Source organism: Papio anubis, chromosome 3, assembly GCF_008728515.1.
Source record: "Papio anubis isolate 15944 chromosome 3, Panubis1.0, whole genome shotgun sequence".
Taxonomy (NCBI): Eukaryota; Metazoa; Chordata; class Mammalia; order Primates; family Cercopithecidae; genus Papio; species Papio anubis.
This window is the reverse complement of record NC_044978.1, coordinates 181,582,478-181,600,843: the sequence shown is the minus strand read 5'-3', so window position 1 is coordinate 181,600,843 and position 18,366 is coordinate 181,582,478. Positions and strand designations below refer to the sequence as shown.

The 18,366-nt window shown below is 48.6% G+C and overlaps 1 protein-coding gene across 5 annotated transcripts in view; it reads left to right on the top strand.

Moving 5' to 3' along the window:
* The window catches only part of LOC116274223 (regulator of G-protein signaling 12), a 110,153-nt gene that overhangs the window by 83,805 nt on the left and 7,982 nt on the right, over window positions 1–18,366 (top strand). For 4 of the 5 annotated variants that reach the window (XM_031664759.1, XM_031664760.1, XM_031664761.1 and 1 more), the window contains exon 4: window positions 10,861–10,882. The exons of the other annotated variant lie outside the window; for it this stretch is intronic. In XM_031664759.1, coding sequence (XP_031520619.1) covers window positions 10,861–10,882 — 22 coding nt within the window. The remainder of the gene's footprint in view (window positions 1–10,860; window positions 10,883–18,366) is intronic. 5 annotated transcript variants of the gene reach the window in all.

Genomic DNA, 18,366 nt, shown 5'->3' with positions numbered 1-18,366 from the left:
CTGAGGAGGGCAAAGGCCTGTGTGGTGTTTGTACCAACAGAGGGTTATGGTGTGACAAGAAGGAGCATCCCAAAGTCAGATGGCCCCTACTGCTGCCCCAGAAGGGCACTACTTTGGGGTCAAAAGTTGTCAGAACGTATTATCTTAGGCTCCACCAAGGATGTGAAATGAATATTAGCTGCTGCTGCTTTGAAATATGCTGTCATTGTGGTTTTTGCCCCGGTTCAGTTCCTTCTGATTTTATTCAAGGTTGAAAAGCTCCTTGGAACACACACACACACACACACACACACACACACACACACACACTTTAAAGGGAGGAAGCACACACACGCTTTAAAGGGAGAAGTGCAGATCTGTGTCTCAGCACCAGGTGTGCTGCCCTCCCCGCAGGCTGTGGCAGCTGTGCTGCCAGGCGAGGTTGCACATGGGAGCTGGGCTGCAGTGAGGAGGGCACCACGCTGAGGAGTGGAGAGGCAGATGGAGCAGGAGGGGACTGGGTCCCTCTGTGCAGGGGTCATCGGAGTCCTTGTGCTGCCACCCTCAGGGGAGACACATGTCCCCCAAGATCCTGCACACAGGCGTGCACATGCACTGTGTCCACACACAGACTTGCAGCTCAGAAGTGGGGTCCACGGACAGCACGGGCCTGGAGACCTGCCGCATGCTTCCCTTCCATGTTGTTCTGTTTTATCCCATTTCATTTTTTAACATGCTGCTCACAGACTCTGAATTGATTTGCTGGCCCCTTGGAGGGTCATGGCTGGGTCTGAAGACCTCTGTGCTAGTGGAGCAGAGAGCAGCCCAGCATGTGGGAGTGCAGTGAGCCACCAAGCCAGGGCATCCTCTCCTGAATACTCTCTCTGTGCTATACTCAGCCTCAGAGAGCCTCCCAGACGCACCTTTCCAAGGCCTCAGCCTCTGGTGTGGATGCTGTGCTTTTCTGCATTTAGTCCAGCAAGAGATTGTCTTGAAATGTAAAGGATGAAATTTTAAAAAGTAAAGCATATATTAGGTGCAAATTGGATTGTTAAATTATCTTTATTTTTGAGACCGGGTTTCACTCTCCCACCCAGGCTGGAGTGCAGTGGTGTGATCATGGCTCACTGCTGCCTTGACTTTCTTCCAGCTGGAAAGGACTGGGTCCCTCTGTGCAGGAGCCGTCAGAGTCCCAGCCACTTAGGCGGCTCAAGCTATCCTCCTGCCTCAGCCCCCCAGGTAGCTGGAGCTATAGGCACACACCACCACACCCAGCTAATTTTTGTATTTTTTGTAGAGGCAGTGTCTTGCCATGTTGCCCAGGCTGGTCTCGAACTCCTGAGTTCAAGTGATCCTCCTTTTTCGGCCTCCTAAAGTGCTGGGATTATAGGTGTGAGTCACCAGCCCAGCTGATTATTAAATTCTTAATTCATTTATTTATATTTCTTCTCTTTGCATTGAAAACATTTAATGCATTTGAGCAACTTGCAGGCCTTTGGTGCCTTATTTTAGGAACATCATGTGGTGATTGAATAGTTTTTATGTTCAAGGTAGAAAATTTTGTCAGTGGCTCAAAATGAAAAATTTATATTACAGTATATTACTGTAAACCAATAGAATTTGGAAATTATATGTTCTAATAATTCCTTTTGTCTAGTGTTACTGACAGAATAAACCTTAATAAAGGTTAGATTCCTCATGTGACACTATTCACATAAATATTTTAAAACTTTCAAAACATTAATTTCAAAATAAAATATCCATGATCTCCATGGACGTGTGTGGCCCAGACAGACTTCCTGCAGAGGAGCAATTGAGTCCTTGTCAGCTGAGCTGACATGTTCAAGAGACCTGCCGAGGAGCAGAGATTGTGCGGACTTAAGTTACATTTTAAAATACTTTGTCAGTTTCCTTAAAACAGAAATGTATTTACTTTAGTGTAAATTCCAATTCTGGAGGCGTGTTATAGAAATTTTTATAGCTGTTTAATTATGGTATATGTTTAAATTGTAAGCACCGAAAAATGCTGACTTACTGGGATCTTTTTCCATGGGTGACTTTGTTTTTGTGACTGTACTTTTTTTGTAAGTATAATGTGTATATATGGAAATTTGGAAAGAATCCAAGAAGTATAGGCCAATGGAAACAAGTTATTAATACAAATAGTACTGTATATGAGAGTACACATTAAGAATGTTGTGCTTTAATTCATAAACATGTTTACAGTGGTCCACATGTGCCAGGAGATGTGGGAATGGCTGCCCCTGAAGTCATGTGGAGAAATGGGGTCCTCATGACACACCATATACAAACATCAGCTCACAAATGGATTAAAGGCACTTAAGACCTGAAACCAAAAAAACTCCTAGGAGAAAACACAGGGGAAAGCTCCATGACATCAGTCCTGGCAATGATTTTTTTTTGGACATGACACTAAAAGAATAAGCAACAAACTAAAAGTAAACAATTGGGATTACATTGAGGTAAAAAGTTTCTGCACAACAAAGGAAACAACCAACAAAATGAAAAAGGAACCTGTGAATGGGAGAAAATATTTGCAAACTGCATATCCAGTAAGGGGTTAATATCCAAATACATAAGGAACTCATACAACTCAGTGGCAAAAACCAAATAACCCAATTAAAAAATGGCAAAAGGCCATAGTAGACATTTTTCCAAAGAAACTCTACAGGTGGCCAATAGGTATATGCAGAGGTCTCAGCATCACCCATCATCAGAGAAATGCAGTCACAACAGTGAGCTGTCACTGCATGCCTGTAGAATGGCTGTTACCAGAAAGGCAAAAGATAACAAGTGTGGGTGAGGATAGGAGAAGAGGGAACCCTTACACTATTGGTGGGAATGTAAATTGTACAGCCATTGTGGAAAACAGCATGGAGGTTCCTTGAAAAATTAAATATGGAACTACCATATGATCCACTACTGGGTGTATCTCCAGAGGAAATAAAATCAGTCTCTCATAGTTGTGCTCCCATGTTCATGGAAGCGTTAATCACAATAGCTAAGATATGAAAACCTAAGGGATAAAGGAATGGGCAGTGTGTGTGTGTGTGTGTGTGTGTGTATGTGTGTGTGTGTGTATGTTTAGAGAGAGAACAAGAATAGCATATTCTGCCTTAAAGGAACTCCTGCAACAACATGAATGAAGCCAAACATGTGTGGCTTCACTTATATGTGGACTCTTAAAACATTGAATTTGGCCAGGCGCGGTGGCTCACGCCTGTAATCCCAACACTTTGGGAGACCGAGGCAGGCGGATCACGAGGTCAGGAGATCGAGACCATTCTGGCTGACATGATGAAACCCCATCTCTACTAAAAATACAAAAAATTAGCCGGGCGTGGTGGTGGGCACCTATAGTCCCAACTACTTGGGAGGCTGAGGCAGGAGAATGACGTGAACCCGGGAGGTGGAGCTTGCAGTGAGCCGAGATCGCGCCACCACACTCCAGCCTGGGCGACAGAGTGAGACTCCGTCTCAAAAAAAAAAAAGCAAAAAAACAAAAATACCCTTGAATTCATGGATGCAGAGAGTAGATTGGTGCTTACCAATGCCTGGGGGTTGTGGTGGAGAGATGTTGGACACAGGGTACAAACTTCCATTTATAAGATGAGTAAGTTCTAGAGATCTAATGTACAGCTTGGTGGTTGTAGTTAATAATGTTGCATTTATTGTATGCTTGAAATTTGCTACGAGAGTAAATCTTAATTTGCTAAGAGAATAGGTTCTCACCACACACAAAAATGGTAACTAAGTGAGGTGATAGAGGTACATGTTAATTTGCTTGATTGTGATAATCATATTACAGTGTATACATATATTAAAATATCACATTGCATACCTTAAATAAAAATTTAATATTACCTGTTAGTCTGTTCTCATGCTGCTATGAAGAAATACTTGAGACTGGATAATTTTTAAAGGAAAGGGTTTAATTGACTCACAGTTTCACATGGCTGGGGAGGCCTCAGGGAACTTACAATCATGATGAAAGGGAAGCAAACATGTCCTTCTTCATATGGCAGTAGGAGAGAGAAGTGCCAAGCAAAAGTGGGAAAGCCCCGTATAAAACCATCAGCTCTCATGAGAACTTACTCACTATCACCAGGGGGTAACTGCCCCCATGATTCAATTACCTCCCGCTGAGTCCCTCCCATGACACATGGGGATTATGGATGAGGTTTGGGTGGTGACATAGCCAAACTGCATCGTTCCACCCCTGACCCCTCCAAAATCTCATAACCTCACATTTTGAAACACAATCATGCCCTTCCAACAGTCCCCCAGCATCTTAACTAATTCTAGCATTAACTCAAAAGTCCAAGTTCAAAGTCTCATCTGAGACAAGACAAGTCCCTTCTGCCTATGAGCCTGTAAAATCAAAAGCAAGTTAGTTACTTCCAAGATACAATGGGAGTACAGGCATTGGGTATATACCCCCACTCCAAGTGGGAGAAATTGGCCATAACAAAGTGGCTACAGGCCCTATGCAAGTCCAGAATCCAATAGGGCAGTCATTAAACTGAAATGATCTCCTTTGACTCCATGTCCCACATCCAGGGCATACTGATGCAAGAGGTGGGCTCCCACAGCCTTGGGCAGCTCTGTCTCTGTGGCTTTGCAGGATACACCTCCCCTCCCAGCTGCTTTCAAGGGCTGGCATTGAGTGTCTGTGGCTTTTCCAGGTGCATGGTGCAAACTGTTGGTGGATCTACCATTCTGAGGTGTGGAGGAGGGTGGCCCTCTTCTCACAGCTCCACTAGGAAGTGTCCCAGTGGGGACTCTGTGTGGGGACTCTGACCCCACATTTCCCTTTCACACTGCCCTAGCAGAGGTTCTGCATGAGGGCCCCACCCCTGCAGCAAACTTCTGCATGGACATCCAGGCATTTCCATACATCCTCTGAAATCTAGGCAGAGGTTCCCAAACCTCAATTCTTGACTTCTTTGCCCAGTACCACATGTAAGCTGCCAAGACTTGAGGCTTTCACCCTCTGAAGCAATGGCCTGAGCTGTACATTAGCCTCTTTTATCCATGGCTGGAGCTGAAGCAGCCGGGATTCAGGACACCATGTCCTGAGGCTGCCTAGAGCAGGGAGGCCCTGGGCCCAGCCCAGGAAACCATTTTTCCCTTCTAGGCCTCCAGGCCTGTGATGAGAGGTGCTGCCCCAAGGGTCTCTGATGTGCACTGGAGACATTTTCATCATTGTTTTGGTGATTAACATTTGGCTCCTTATTACTTATGCAAATTTATGTAGCAGGCTTGAATTTCTCCCCAGAAATTTTTTTTTCTTTTCTATCACATCGTCAGGCTGCACATTTTTCAAACTTCTATGCTTTGCTTCCTCTTGAATGCTTTGCTGCTTAGATATTTCTTCTGCCAGATACCCTGAATCATCTCTCTCAAGTTCAAAGTTCCACAGATCTCTAGGGCAGAGACAAAGTGCCATCAGTCTCTTTGCTAAAGGATAGCAAGAGTGACCATTACTCCAGTTCCCAACAAGTTCCTCATCTCTATCTGAGACCACCTCAGCCTGTACTTCATTGTCCATATCACTGTCAGCATTTTGGTCAAAGCCATTCAACAGATCTCTAGGAAGTTCAAATTTTCACACATATTTCTGTCTTCTGAACCCTCCAAGTCTCTAGGAAGTTCCAAACTTTCCCACATTTTCCTATCTTCTTCTAAGCCCTCCAAACAGTTCCAGCCTCTGCCTGTTACCCTGTTCCAAAGTTACTTGCACATTTTCAGGCATCTTTATGGCAGCACCCTACTTCTGGTACAAATTTACTGTATTAGTCTGTTCTCATGCTCCTATGAAGAAATATCTGAGACTGGGTAATTTATAAAGGAAGTGGGTTAATTGACTCACAGCTCTGCATGGCTGGAGAGGCCTCAGGGAACTTACAATCATGGCAGAAGGGAAAGCAAACACGTCCTTCTTCACATGGTGGCAGGAGAGAGAAGTGCTGAGCAAAAGAGGGAATAACCCCTTATAAAACCATCCAATCTTGTGAGAACTCACTCACTCTCACAAGAACAGCATGAGGGTAACTGTTCCCATGATTCAGTTACCTCCCACCGGGTCCCTCTCACAACACAGGATTATGGGAACTACAAGATGAGATTTGGGTGGGGACACAGCCAAACCATATCACCTGGACATCAAACTGCTGTCCTCCTCCAAGTTTTCATACTTTCAGAGAAATTGGTGATGACTTTCCTGACAAGATTACTTAATTTGCAAAGAGACCATTTATAATTACCGTGAATCTTACTGCTTTTGTTTAATGAATATACCTGGGAGTGAGACAGCTGTGCACTGCGTAAACTGAGGTCCAGCCACCGGTATGTGAAGGTCAGAGGCTTCCCTGCCAGCACCTGGCGACTTCACCCATTGTACACCACAAAGTTTTATTTGTCAAAAAATAGTCATAACCTCACCATTCAAGGGCGGTTGACTGCTGTTAGCTTTGGATATTGTTCCTGTGTGGCTAGTTGTGTCTTTTCAGTATTTGAGAGTGTGTTTTCACAGATCTTACATTTTAAAGAAAATTTTACACATTTGTGATTATACTATGAAATCATTTTGCATTATTTTTTCCACTTGCATTGATGACATAAATTCTAAAAGTTCTTGTCAGAGATATAATGTCCCTCTTTGAAATGAAGAAAGGAACCACAAGGTGCCCTCTCCTTCCCTGCCCTTCCTCATGCTGAGACAAGCCCTCAGTCACTCTGCCTCCTCCTCAGCTCCGCTCCTGAGCACAGGCAAGCCCAGCCGTGACCCGGAAGCAACACTGATGATTAGTAAATTAATTCTGTGCTGAGTGCCGACTAGATGCTGTGCTGAGCCACTGTGGTGGGTGTTTCAACTCCTGTGACCACCTTGGGAGATGAACATCATGGGATTCGCTGAAAAGTCTTGCTGACTTGCATTAGTCCTGCTCACAGCACCATTTGTAGGTGACGGTCTTTGGGAGTTCTCTACAGTCATTTCTGAACCTCAGATCCTGAGGAGACTGCCTCAGTTCTCTGCTGCTCTCTCTCACTCCTCCTCATTTTCTCTGTCTATCCCTCTGTGCTGTAGTCAGTGTGGTTGTTTTCAGTTCCATCTTCCAGTTCCCAAATTCTCTCTTCAACTGCCTGCTCTCTGTTTAGCCTTCCTATTGAATCTTTAACTTCACCTATTGTATTTTCACTGTCAGACATTCCTTCCGTCTGGTTCTTTTTCCGATCTGCACGGTGCTCTTGTTCTGCTGCAGCCTTTGTTTCTCTATAGCTTCACAGATAGTTATTCAACAGTCTGCATTAGATTGTTCCAGCGTCTGAGGCTCTGCTCATTGTTGTCTCTGCTGACACCCACTCATGTTGGGCCTGTCCTTGGGTTTTTCGTAGTGAACTCATATTCAAGTGGGCTCACTATTTGGAACTCCGGAGGGCCCCTGTTGGGCTGTGTTCTTTCTGGAAGGATTTGCATTAATATATGTGGCTTCCAGGAGTGTTGCACCCAGGACAACACTGCTCCCCGAGGGCCATGGCCGAGCTGGATGGAGGGTGTCAGGTTGAGGGGACAGCCGTGCTGTGGCTGAGGCTCACCATGGGGTACCCGGCTGGCCCTAGTGGCATTGGCATTTTCTAACTGCTTCCCCCTCTATTCCTTCCTTGTCTCATTTCAGGGATTTCCCTATTTCCCTTTACTCCTTTGGAAGTAGCGGTATATTAAAAAGCATGTTTGAGTGGGACATGGAGGCTCACACCTGTAATCCTAGCACTTGGGGAGACCAAAGTGGGAGGATTGCTTGAGGCCAGAAATTCAAGACCAGCCTGGGCAACATAGTGAGGCCCTGTCTCTACAAAAAATATACAAATTAGCTGAGCATGTTGGTGAACTCCTGGAGCCCAGCTACTTAGGAGGCTGACATGGGGGGATTGCTCAAACCCAGGAGGATTGAGACTGCAGTGAGCCATGATTGTGCCACTGTACTCCATCCTGGGTGACAGAGCGAGACTGTAAAAAAAAAAGTATGTTTATCTCTCTACTGTCTTTAAAATAAAATTTTCCATAAATTTAAAACTGTTTGAAAAGGTAAAGTTTACTTTTAAAACAGCTCTATACTTTACCTGCATCAGTGGCACTGTCTTGGGGCCTCCCAGAGACTCCGGTCTAGCCCTACGGGCCCCCAGCCTGTGCCCATCACAGGAGCAGCGACAGCCCGTGCCCACCTTCCTCGGCCTCTCGGTGGGCATCACACGCTTCCTGGCCACCTTCTCCTTTACTCTATTTGGCCTCTGGGACACCCCTCTCTCCTGGTTCTCGAGTTTCAGCTAATTTGGGGGATGTAAATGCTGTGTGTATAGAGATTTTCCAGAGCACTTTGTTCAGCCTGCCAGATTCTGAGAATTGAATTTTACTCATGAGCATGACATTTTATATTTACGAAGTTTACATTTTATGATTTATCTTTCAGATATTATTGATAGCATTTTTGATTTTGTGTATGGCCTTGTGGATTTTCTTCTCATAATCTCAAAGGTATAGTTTGCCTGTGATATTATTTATTCATTTTGAGACGAAGTCTCACTCTGTGACCCAGGCTGGAGTGCAGTGGCACGATCTCGGCTCACTGTAGCCTCCACCTCCCGGGGTCAAGCGATTCTCCTGCCTCAGCCTCTCGAGTAGCTGGGATTATAGGCATCCACCACCACACCTGGCTAATTTTTGTATTTTAGTAGAGATGGGGTTTCATCATGTTGGCCAGGCTGGTGTCAAACTCCTGACCTCAGGTGATCCACTCACCTCGGCCTCCCAAAGTGCTAGAATTACAGGCGTGAGCCACTGTGCCCAGCCTGCTGTGATATTATTTAGATTGCAACATGATCGTGGATGATTTACTGTGGGCATGGAAGGAATGACAGCTTTCCAAAGTGTATATGTCAGCACCTGTGATGTGGCTGCCCCACAGCCTCTGATAAAAACCAGTCCCTGTGGCTGAGGGCCGAGGGCCACATGTTGGCTTGAGGGGTGTGTGCTCTTTCCTCTTCCTGGCCGACAAGAGGACAGTGAAGAGGTGGATGCAGACTGCACTACTGGGAAGTGGGTCGGGGTGGCGGGACCCTCCGAAGCTGGCCCCAGGTGGTCTCACACAGTGCCTGTCAGGGGGCTTACTTTGGGTGCCAGAGGACAGACTCTGAAGGGGAGAAAGATGCGCATAGCTGGTGTAGGTTGCCGGGCCAGGGATGGCAGTGGGCCCCGGATGCCCAGGCTGCGTGGGGGCGTGGTTGCCCTTGCTGGCCGGCCGGGAGGCAGGGCTGGGGCCCTGCGCTAAGCATGGGGTAGTCAGACAGGAAGTGCAGAATTCCAGTGGGTGCGCCGCTCATGTTAAAACTCACACAGCGCGTGTGGAGGGCCACGGTAGGGGCAGCAGCTGGAAGTCCTGGCTCCTTTTTCTTGGTTCCCTTCCCCTTGGGAGGTTCCTCTGGGCCTCACTTGTTTGGATTTTGGTGTGGGGGGTCTTAAAGCCCCAGTGTCCTCCACTTCTTGGGGGTGGCCAGGAGGTACCAGGCTGCCCCTCACAGCGGCACCTTCTCGTTCACTCCCCTGGCCCTGGCAGCCCTTACCTTGGCAGAGAGGAGGACAGAAGTGGGTCCTTGCCAGGCTGTCCAGGAGGTCCCCACGTGAGGGGGTTCCTGCCTAGATAGCAGCAGAGTGCCCGCCCAGGGATCGGATCAAACATGGGTTTGTTCAGCCTCTGGAGCTCCATTCTGCTCGGCCCCTCTCGCTTCCTGGCATCTGTGTCCCCTGGTGAGCCTGCCCCTTCTGATTCCTCTCCCTCCTGGGCTGAGTCCCAGGCTTGTCCCGCACCTGCCTGACGGCTCTGTGCCCTGGGCCCTTCCTGCCAGTGCAGCGCCAGGTTGCCCTGATCAGGGCTTCCATCGGGGCCGCTGTGGCTTCCTGTTCTTTGTGGCTTCCTCCTGGCTCAGCTGACTGCCTCGAGCTCTCGGCGTCTTCCTGGTCATGCTGGCCTTCCAGTACTGCCTGCCACCCCTTATGCATAACTTGACTTGTTTGTTCTTGTCCCTGGTGCCTTTAAGCCAGCCACCCTGCTCTCCTCCAGTTCCTTCCACTCTTCCAAGCCCCTTCCTCGGAAGCTTCTCCCCAACCCTCCTGCTGGTGGCCACTCTTGCACTGCTTGGGCGGGCGGGCACTGGGTCTGACGCTCGACTCTGGGCTTGACTCCTCTCCTGCTGCCCCCAGTGGTCGTTGCACCTCTCTAGGCCCTGGTTCCACCCCTCTGGGAGGGCAGTGATGCTGGAGAGCACCAGGGGCGGCGAGCGTGGCCTTGGGTGGCATCATGGCACATGGGCACTGAGCGGGCTGTTGGTGGCCGTCCCTGAGTGTGGCCCTGGGTGGTGTCACAGCACGTGGGCACTGAGTGGACTATTGGTGGCTGCCCCCGACTGTGGCCCTGGGTGGTGTCACGGCACATGGGCAGTGAGCGGGCTGTTGGTGGCTGTCCCTGGTGCATGTGTCACTTACAGGCCATGATACTACTGAAGTTTGTGAAGTTGGTTTCATTGATGCTGTTACTAAGACTGTAATGTCAGACATGCTGGGATCTGTTCTTTTCAAATAAAAAGGATGACTTCCTCTTGTTGGGTGTCACCCAGTCTGGGCGGAGTGGGAGCTGTGACTCTTGACTCATTGGGCCGTCTGGCTTTCCCGGGACACCTCCACCTGGAGAGTGCCTCTGAGAACCTCCCAGCGTCTGCCCGTTGTGTTCCTCAGATGGACATTTCATTTCCTGGAGTTTTGTCATGAGGCTTAATTAACTCATGTCTCTCTCTCTTTTCTTTCAGTCTGCAACTGTGTCTGATGGCGGTAAGTCACAATTTCTGATGTATATATTTTTTATTTTTCATAAAGTTTTCAAATTGTGAAAGTGTATTTGCCGTTTGATGCCCTCAGAAAAGACGAGTTGTTTTCCCTGTCTCCTTGTGGGAGGGTTCTAGGTGAGTTAATTTTGGGGGTGCTTTCTGTGGCACCCAGGTGGCCTCGGCGTGTATTGTGAAAGCTGTTTAAGAGAACTGCTGTGGCTCTGAACACCAGTGTGATACAGCGCTGTGTGTCTGAGGAGTGCACCCACCTGCCTGCCTGTGTCTGACAAGTTAAAACGTGTTTTTGCTCTTCCCTTGTATAACCAGCTTTTAAACCAGAAAGTTAAGATTTCAAAGTGCTTTCTGGATTTGAGCAATTCAGGAAATTTGGGTGAGACCCAGAATTTTCTCAGGAAAAATATAATAGATGAATTGAGAGTGTGGGATGAAGAGGAATCAAAAACTTACTTTCTGTGTTTAAAGAATTTTGTGCACAGGGATTCTTTTTATGGACTGATTGAAAAGGAAGTAGGCAGGAATGTCTTATTTCACTGAAGATTTCTCTGATGTCATCTTTATCATTTTGGTTCAATGATTAAAAAAAAAAAACTCTCCCAAGTGAGGAGAGTTCCTCCCAAATATTCCTCTTTTTTTTTTTTTTTTTTTTTTTTACAAGAAAGTAACACTCACAACAGTCCGCAGGCTCTCGGGTTTCATTGTCACCTCACGCTTTTGTCCCCACTTCTGTCCCTGAGAGCTGGATTAGGTGTGCCTGGTGTCGCTGTGGGCCAGGGATGGGCTGAGGCACAGGCTGTGGCGCACAAGCTGCCCAGGGGCCGGTGAGTTTGAGGTGCCACCATATTTGTGCATTAAAAGAAACCAAATGTTCTCTCAACTTTCTGTGGTCCTGCAGCTGCTGGCCCCGGTCCTCAGCCTCAGAAAGGGCTGCTGTCCCCAGGTAGGCAGACAGAGCTCAGAGCCCTCGCAGGCCCGCCGCTCTGTGGGAAGGCAAGGAGGGCCCCAGGTGGGCGGACAGAGCTCAGAGCCCTCGAGGGCCAGCCGCTCTGTGGGAAGAGGAGCATATGTTGGGTTACACACACGGGCACCTGAAGCTGAGACCAGAGGGATCCCGACACTCGTGTGGTTGAGATGTATTTTGTAGAATAAAAGGAATTCTATTTCCTATTTTATGTGCAATGAAAATCATGTCATTTAATCAGTCTTAAGCTGGGGTGAGGATAAACTTCCTTAATGAAAAGAAACAGGACCCGGAACCAAATCCAGGATAAAGTGACCAGTGTTTTGAATGTTCTGTTCACGCTTTCTCTTTCTGCTGTGTTCTCACTTCTCCTTTCTGGCAGAAGACATTCATTTCTGCAGGCAATTTATACATGAAAGATTTACCTGATATGTTTAGTTTCACCATATATAATAAGTTTTATTTGCCTCCAAAAGATTGCTTCTGTCAGCAATAGATGCAGGAACCTCAGAGTTGTATTATGTGTCCATTTTACAATTGTTTGAAAACCCGCACCTCCCAAGGGTGGGAAGTCACTGGCTCCTCGCCGCGCAGGCGCTGTGTGTCCCTCTGAGGAAGTATGTCCTGGCCACTTGGAGATCCCCTGGCGCTAGGGCTATCCACCCCCTGCTCCTCCTTCTCTTCCCCATGTCAGACCCTGGGGCCACTGGGACAGGCCCGTCTTTCCGTGGAGAGCCCCAGTCACAGAGGAGGAGATGGGAGGGAAGAGGAGACGAGAGGGAGGAGATAGTCATCAGCACACCCCGAATTTCAGAAACTGCAGTGGGCAGGCTGGATGTGTTTATTTGGTTCCTTTTTTTGTTTTTGTTATTTTTCCATCTTCAGTTTCTTTTCTGCTTATGAGAGTAAAGAGAACCAGTTATCTTGTTTAATGTGCACATGAACTCTAGGTTGGTGTCACATTCTGCTGTTGTTACATGTAGGGCACCGAGGCAGAGATCCATCAGCTCACAGTAGACTGCAGGTGAGGTGGCCAGGCTCAGGCCCACGGGGGAAAGCCCCGGCCAAAAGGTCCCCTCCACCCTGGCTCCCACCCACCCCCCAGCCCTGGGCCTCCACATGTCCAGCCCCACGGTTCTGGAGAGTCCCCGCTCCAGCCTTGGACCCTCCAGCGCCTGCAGCCACTGCTGCCCCTTCTGGTGCCTCAGGCAGAAAGAGGCCCCCCGGCCCCCTGCCCTCCATGGCAGTGACAGGAGCCTGGGGAGTCCCAGGGAAACTGAGGTCATGGTCAGTGGGAGACCCAGTGCACTGAGGCTGGCCTGGGTTTCTATGGGAAAAATGTGCCCCGAGTTCCGAGGAGGGACTGAGGAGTTGGCTTGGGGAGCAACCTGCTCAGCTGGGCTTTCTCTGTCTCGTCATCATGTCTAGTTTGGGTGATTAATAAATCACTCACTTAGAAATATTTTGTGTTCAACGAGCTTGCCAGTTGGAGAGTTTGTGTCCATGCCACGGTTTTATTCTGTGGCGTGTATTGTGCCTTTATAGCTTAGGCTGTCGCTGGAGAGTTTTAGTTTTGTGGCTTGGTTTTAAGGAAGTTGGATTATGCTATTTTGGCAATCTTTGTCAAGTTGGAGTGTGGTTTTTTTACTTTTTCAGAAGAAAGGGGCCGATAGTGGCCACCCGTTCATAGCCAAAGAGTGCCCTCGGAGAAAATAGGGCTGGTCTCTGTGGGGGGCATGGCTGGGCCGTGGTTGGGGGCAGGGAGCGGATTCCAGCTGGAGAGAAGAAAGAACATTCTAGCGTTATAGAGAAACTTAGCAGGGGAATGGTCTGCCTTGTGGGAAGTTATTCAGACAGAAGTGTGAGGTCGAGCTGGAGGTATGTGGGGCGTTGTGAAGAAATGAGGAAAGGAAGATGCCCGGTTGCTCCTGGAAAAAGGAACCTCTCACCTCTCCTGGTCTGGCTCCGCACGGAGCCGGAACCACGGCCTCCCAGAAGCCCGTTCTTGTGCCTTCCTCCATCGGTCAAGCTCTGTGCCAAGAGGCCTGCCAGGATCTCCCCACTCACTGAGGCCTCCAGAGGCGGATGTTCCAGCTGTGACCACCTCACCTTCTGAAGTCGGGGCGTGGAGACTATCGGGGAGCTCCCAGAGGGCCCATCTCCTCCTGCGCACAGCGTCTGTGCCAGCAGGAAAGCCGGGGAACCATGCAGCTCTGGCTTTGGGGGATGGTGGCAGGTCCACGTGACGCCAGCGCTCTAGCTGCTTCACAAACATTCCGTTCTTGCCAGCCTCACCCTGGGGTCCCCCTACACGTACCAGTCCTGGTCCTCCATCCCTGTGTCATCCTCATGTCCCGTGCCTCAGCTCTGCCCTGACCCCACTCTGTCCACTTGGCTGCCACCTACTCGTCCTCCATGCAGACCTCAGTCTTGGCCCTGTCTCTGCAGCCATCCTCCTGCTCCCCTCTCCTGAATGCTGGCGCTTGTCCCTACAGCAGCAGCAGCGATCTGCCCGGCCCCTGCACTGGACCTCTCCACCAGCTCAGAGCCCCTGTCCCCCCAACCATCCCGCATCCCACCCTGGTCTGGAAGTCCAATGGCGCCTCTCTTCCACCAGCTCAGAGCTCCTGTCCCCCCAACCATCCAGCATCCCACCCTGGTCTGGAAGTCTAATGGCACCTCAGGCACACGCGGTTTTGCTCTTCCCAACTTGACCACCTGCCCCCATCCTGAGCAATGGCCACTGTCAATTTCCTGCCCGTGCTAGGAGCAGCTTCCATCATTTTAATTATTCATCTGTGTCGGTGCTTTTGTCCCCCCAGCTGGTGTGACCTCCACATGGCAGGTCAGGGTTGTCCCGGTGCCTAGCACAGCAGCTGGCGTGAGAACTGTCTGTTGAGTGAATGATCTGGTGTTCAGCAGACATCAGCCAGAGCGTTGGGGCGAGGCTTGGGCGGGGACAGTGGCTTTCAGTGAGTTTCCTTTTAGTCGTGAAACCTTCTCAAAAAGCACATACACAAACTGAGTAGATACAGCACAGAAGCAGAAACTCCTGTGTGACTGGCGTAGGGGGTGGACCCACCGCCACAGCCGCCTCCAGTGCCTTCATCCGCCACGCGGGCCTTCGGAGCTCGGACCTGGCCATGGCCGAAGATTCCGGCTCCACCCGCAGCTCCACAGCCGACAGGCCGACCTCTTGGGGCAAGTCGCTTTCTGTCTCCTAGTCTTGTGTCTTCATCTCGCCCGTCCTTGTTAGGGAACAGGCACTGAGGCCTGGGGAGCTGTCACAAACGGCTGCCTGATGGTGGAGGGTTATTGTAATTGCTGGATTAACTTGGGGGACTTTAAAGTGCATTCCTTTTTAAAATATGAAGTATAATTGTTGATATTTTTGGCAAATGCCAAAATTTGTATTCTATAAAATTTTGAAAGAGAAAGGGGAAAGCTTGAGAGTAGTACCATCAGTACTTATATAGAATTAGTTGATAAATTTACATTTTCCTCATCAGAAAAACAGTGCAGCCTAATTGCACATTTTCCAAAAATGTTTGCTAAATAGCTGAAACAGAATGTTAATTTGTAATGCGCTATTGTGGGAGCGGTTGTTTTAACCAGAACCCTTTACTTGGTTTAATATGTCACATTCTTTTGGTTTGCTTTTGGACTTCAAAATGATGCTCAGAATAACACAGTGTATTTATAGGGTGTGGAATACTGTATTAGTATTTGTAAACAGGAGTCAGACTGGAGATTTTCAGTTTTGGAAGCGTGGAGACTTGATTTCTGCCAGGATGCCTTCCGATGTACTTGTTTCTTTCCAACTCTGTGAGATATTTGGAGAGAGTTTTTATTACTAATTTTTAATATTGTGAAATTATTTTTTCAAGCAAACAAATTCAAAGGCAATAAAGCCACTAACTGCATACCTATCTTCCAGAGTTAACGTGTGCGAGCCTGGGGGCCTGTGCCTGAGAATCGACTGGCTGGGGCGACCCCAGAAGCCCTTGGTGCCTCTGTGGCTGCATCACCTCCCCAGAGGCCATACTTGGAAGCAGGCGCCACCGCTTCCCACTCCAAGGGAGTTTCTTAGTTAGATTCTTGGGGAAAAGACAAACCAAGAACTCCTCTCATGCAACCGTAGGCATGAGAAGCAGTGTCCGCACTGTTTGGTGGTCTGGAGGCCGCGTCAGAGAGGCTGCCGGGGGTCGTTGGGGGCCGCGTCAGAGAGGCCTGCCTGGGTGCTCCAGGGGGCTGCTCCTGCTCAGCTCCTCGGTCTTGGTCCGCGAAACTCCACCAAGCCAGTTGCTCACGATCTGTACACTTTTCTGTATATCTTAATAGTTTACTAAAATAATTAATATTATTTTAAACTTCTGGAACTTTTAACCTAAGGACTTTCAAAATGGTCTGAAAATGTTAATAGATTTGCTCTCAGGAGAGTATGTATGAAGTTGCAGAAAGAAATTATTATGTAGATTGGGTTGAAAATTGGATTGGCCAAAATGATTTAAGGAGAAGGTCTAGAAGTAGATCCTGAGCATGGGGAGAGCTCAAGGGCTTTTCTCAGGGACAGGACCTGTGCAGTTCTGTGCAGTTTAGGAAAAGCCTTCCCCTACCCCCAGGCTGGACAGACTGGGAAGCAATCCCCTCTGGGCACACCCCCAACAGCAAGCTTTGAAGCCTTTCTCCTTATTGTCAGTTTTCAGCAGTTTGACTATGATGAGTCTCCGGTTGGTTTTTCTGTGTCTGTTGTGTTTGGGATTTGTTTTGTCAGGTATTTTTTCATTGCTTCCCGCTTTTGAGACTCTAATTATGCAAGCGTGTTAGGCCACCTGGTTTTCCCGTCGAATCACAGAGGCCGTTTCATGTTCAGGCTTCTGTGTCCCCTGCATGCTTGCCGTTTCATTGTTTCTCTCCCTCTATCCTGCAGTTCACTGATCTGTCACTCTAGCCTCAGATATGCAGCTCATTCCCTCCCATGATGGAGCTCCTGCCAATGAGCCCATCATCTCAGAGACTGTGTTTTCATCTTTAGCAGTTCCTTCTGTTTTTTTCATTTCTTTCTACTGATTCTCTTCACGCTTTCCTTTAAAACCCCAAAAATGTTGGCCGGGTGCAGTGACTCACGCCTGTAATCCCAGCACTTGGGGAGGCTGAGGCGGACAGATCAGCTGAGGTCAGGAGTTCCAGACCACTGTGGCCAACATGGTGAAACCCCGTCTCTAATAAAAATACAAAAATTAGCTGGGCATGGTGGCAGGTGCCTGTAATCCCAGCTACTCGGGAGGCTGAGGCAGGAGAATCGCTTGAACTTAGGAGGCAGAGGTTGTAGTGAGCCGAGATCTTGCCATTGCACTCCAGCCTGGGGGACAGAGCGAGACTCTGTCTCAAAGCAAAAACAAAACAAACAAACAAACAAAAAACCAAAAAATGTTTGTATATTTATAAGACATGTAAAGCCCTTAGATGCCAATGTTGCCATCTCTGTCTTTCTGGGTCCCTTTACTGACTGATTTTTCTCCTGGTTATGGGTTTCATGTTTCTGAGTATTCATTTGTCTGGCAGTTCTTGACTGAGTGCTGAGTTTCGTTGTCTTCCTTTAAAAAATACAGAGGTTTGTTAAGCTACATGTTGGGACTCCTCTAACAGCTGAGGATTCACCTAGAACTGGCCGGAACTCGGCAACCCCCTGACCCTGTGTGAGTTCTGGCAACTCTTCCGGCCACAGCCCCCAGCTGATCTTTGCCTGCCTCCTGGGGTCTCGGCTGTGCATGTACAGCTTAGAACTCAGCCACAGCTGGAGGCTCCTGTGAGGTCCCTGGGCACTTTGCCTGCTCGCTGTCTCCTGAACCTGCAGTTCCAGCCACCCTGGCCTTCCCTGATTCTGGTCCCTGTCTTCTCAGCTCTGGACGGTGGTTCTACCCGGGCCCCTCCTTGTGCTGTGGTTCGTGGAGTGTCTCTGGGCAGACAGCTCTGGGTGGTCACAGGGCTCACCTCATTAATTTTTTCATCAGGAATTACAGTCTTGTGACTGTGGTCCAATTTTTGGGAACTGTTGCTTCGCATATTTTTTCTTTTCTTTTTACTGTCTTTTCCCGCATGTTCTGATGCTCTGCGTATTTTGTCTACTTTCTAGTACTGTCTGGCAGGAGGGGAAGGCCAGTCCCAGGTGCTCTGCCACGGCAGGTAGAACTCTGTGATATAATTTTTTTCACCTTACTTGTGGGATGTGGTCTATAAAGTTCAGAAGAAAACTCAGGTCATGACGGCACCTTGCACAAAGAGCTTCAGTGATTTCCCAGAAGCTGCCTCACAACCCAGAAAGAGCAGGTTCTCCTCTCCTGAGGCCCGTCCCTGGAGCGTCTGAGGCCAGCACCGTGCTGGGCACAGAAAGCAGCCAGTGAATGAACAAGCGTCTCAGCTTGGTTCCAGTACACATTGATCACCTTCTCATTTCTGTAAAATTCTGGTGGACTTCATCACGCCTTCAGCTCTAAAAAGTAAGAGCA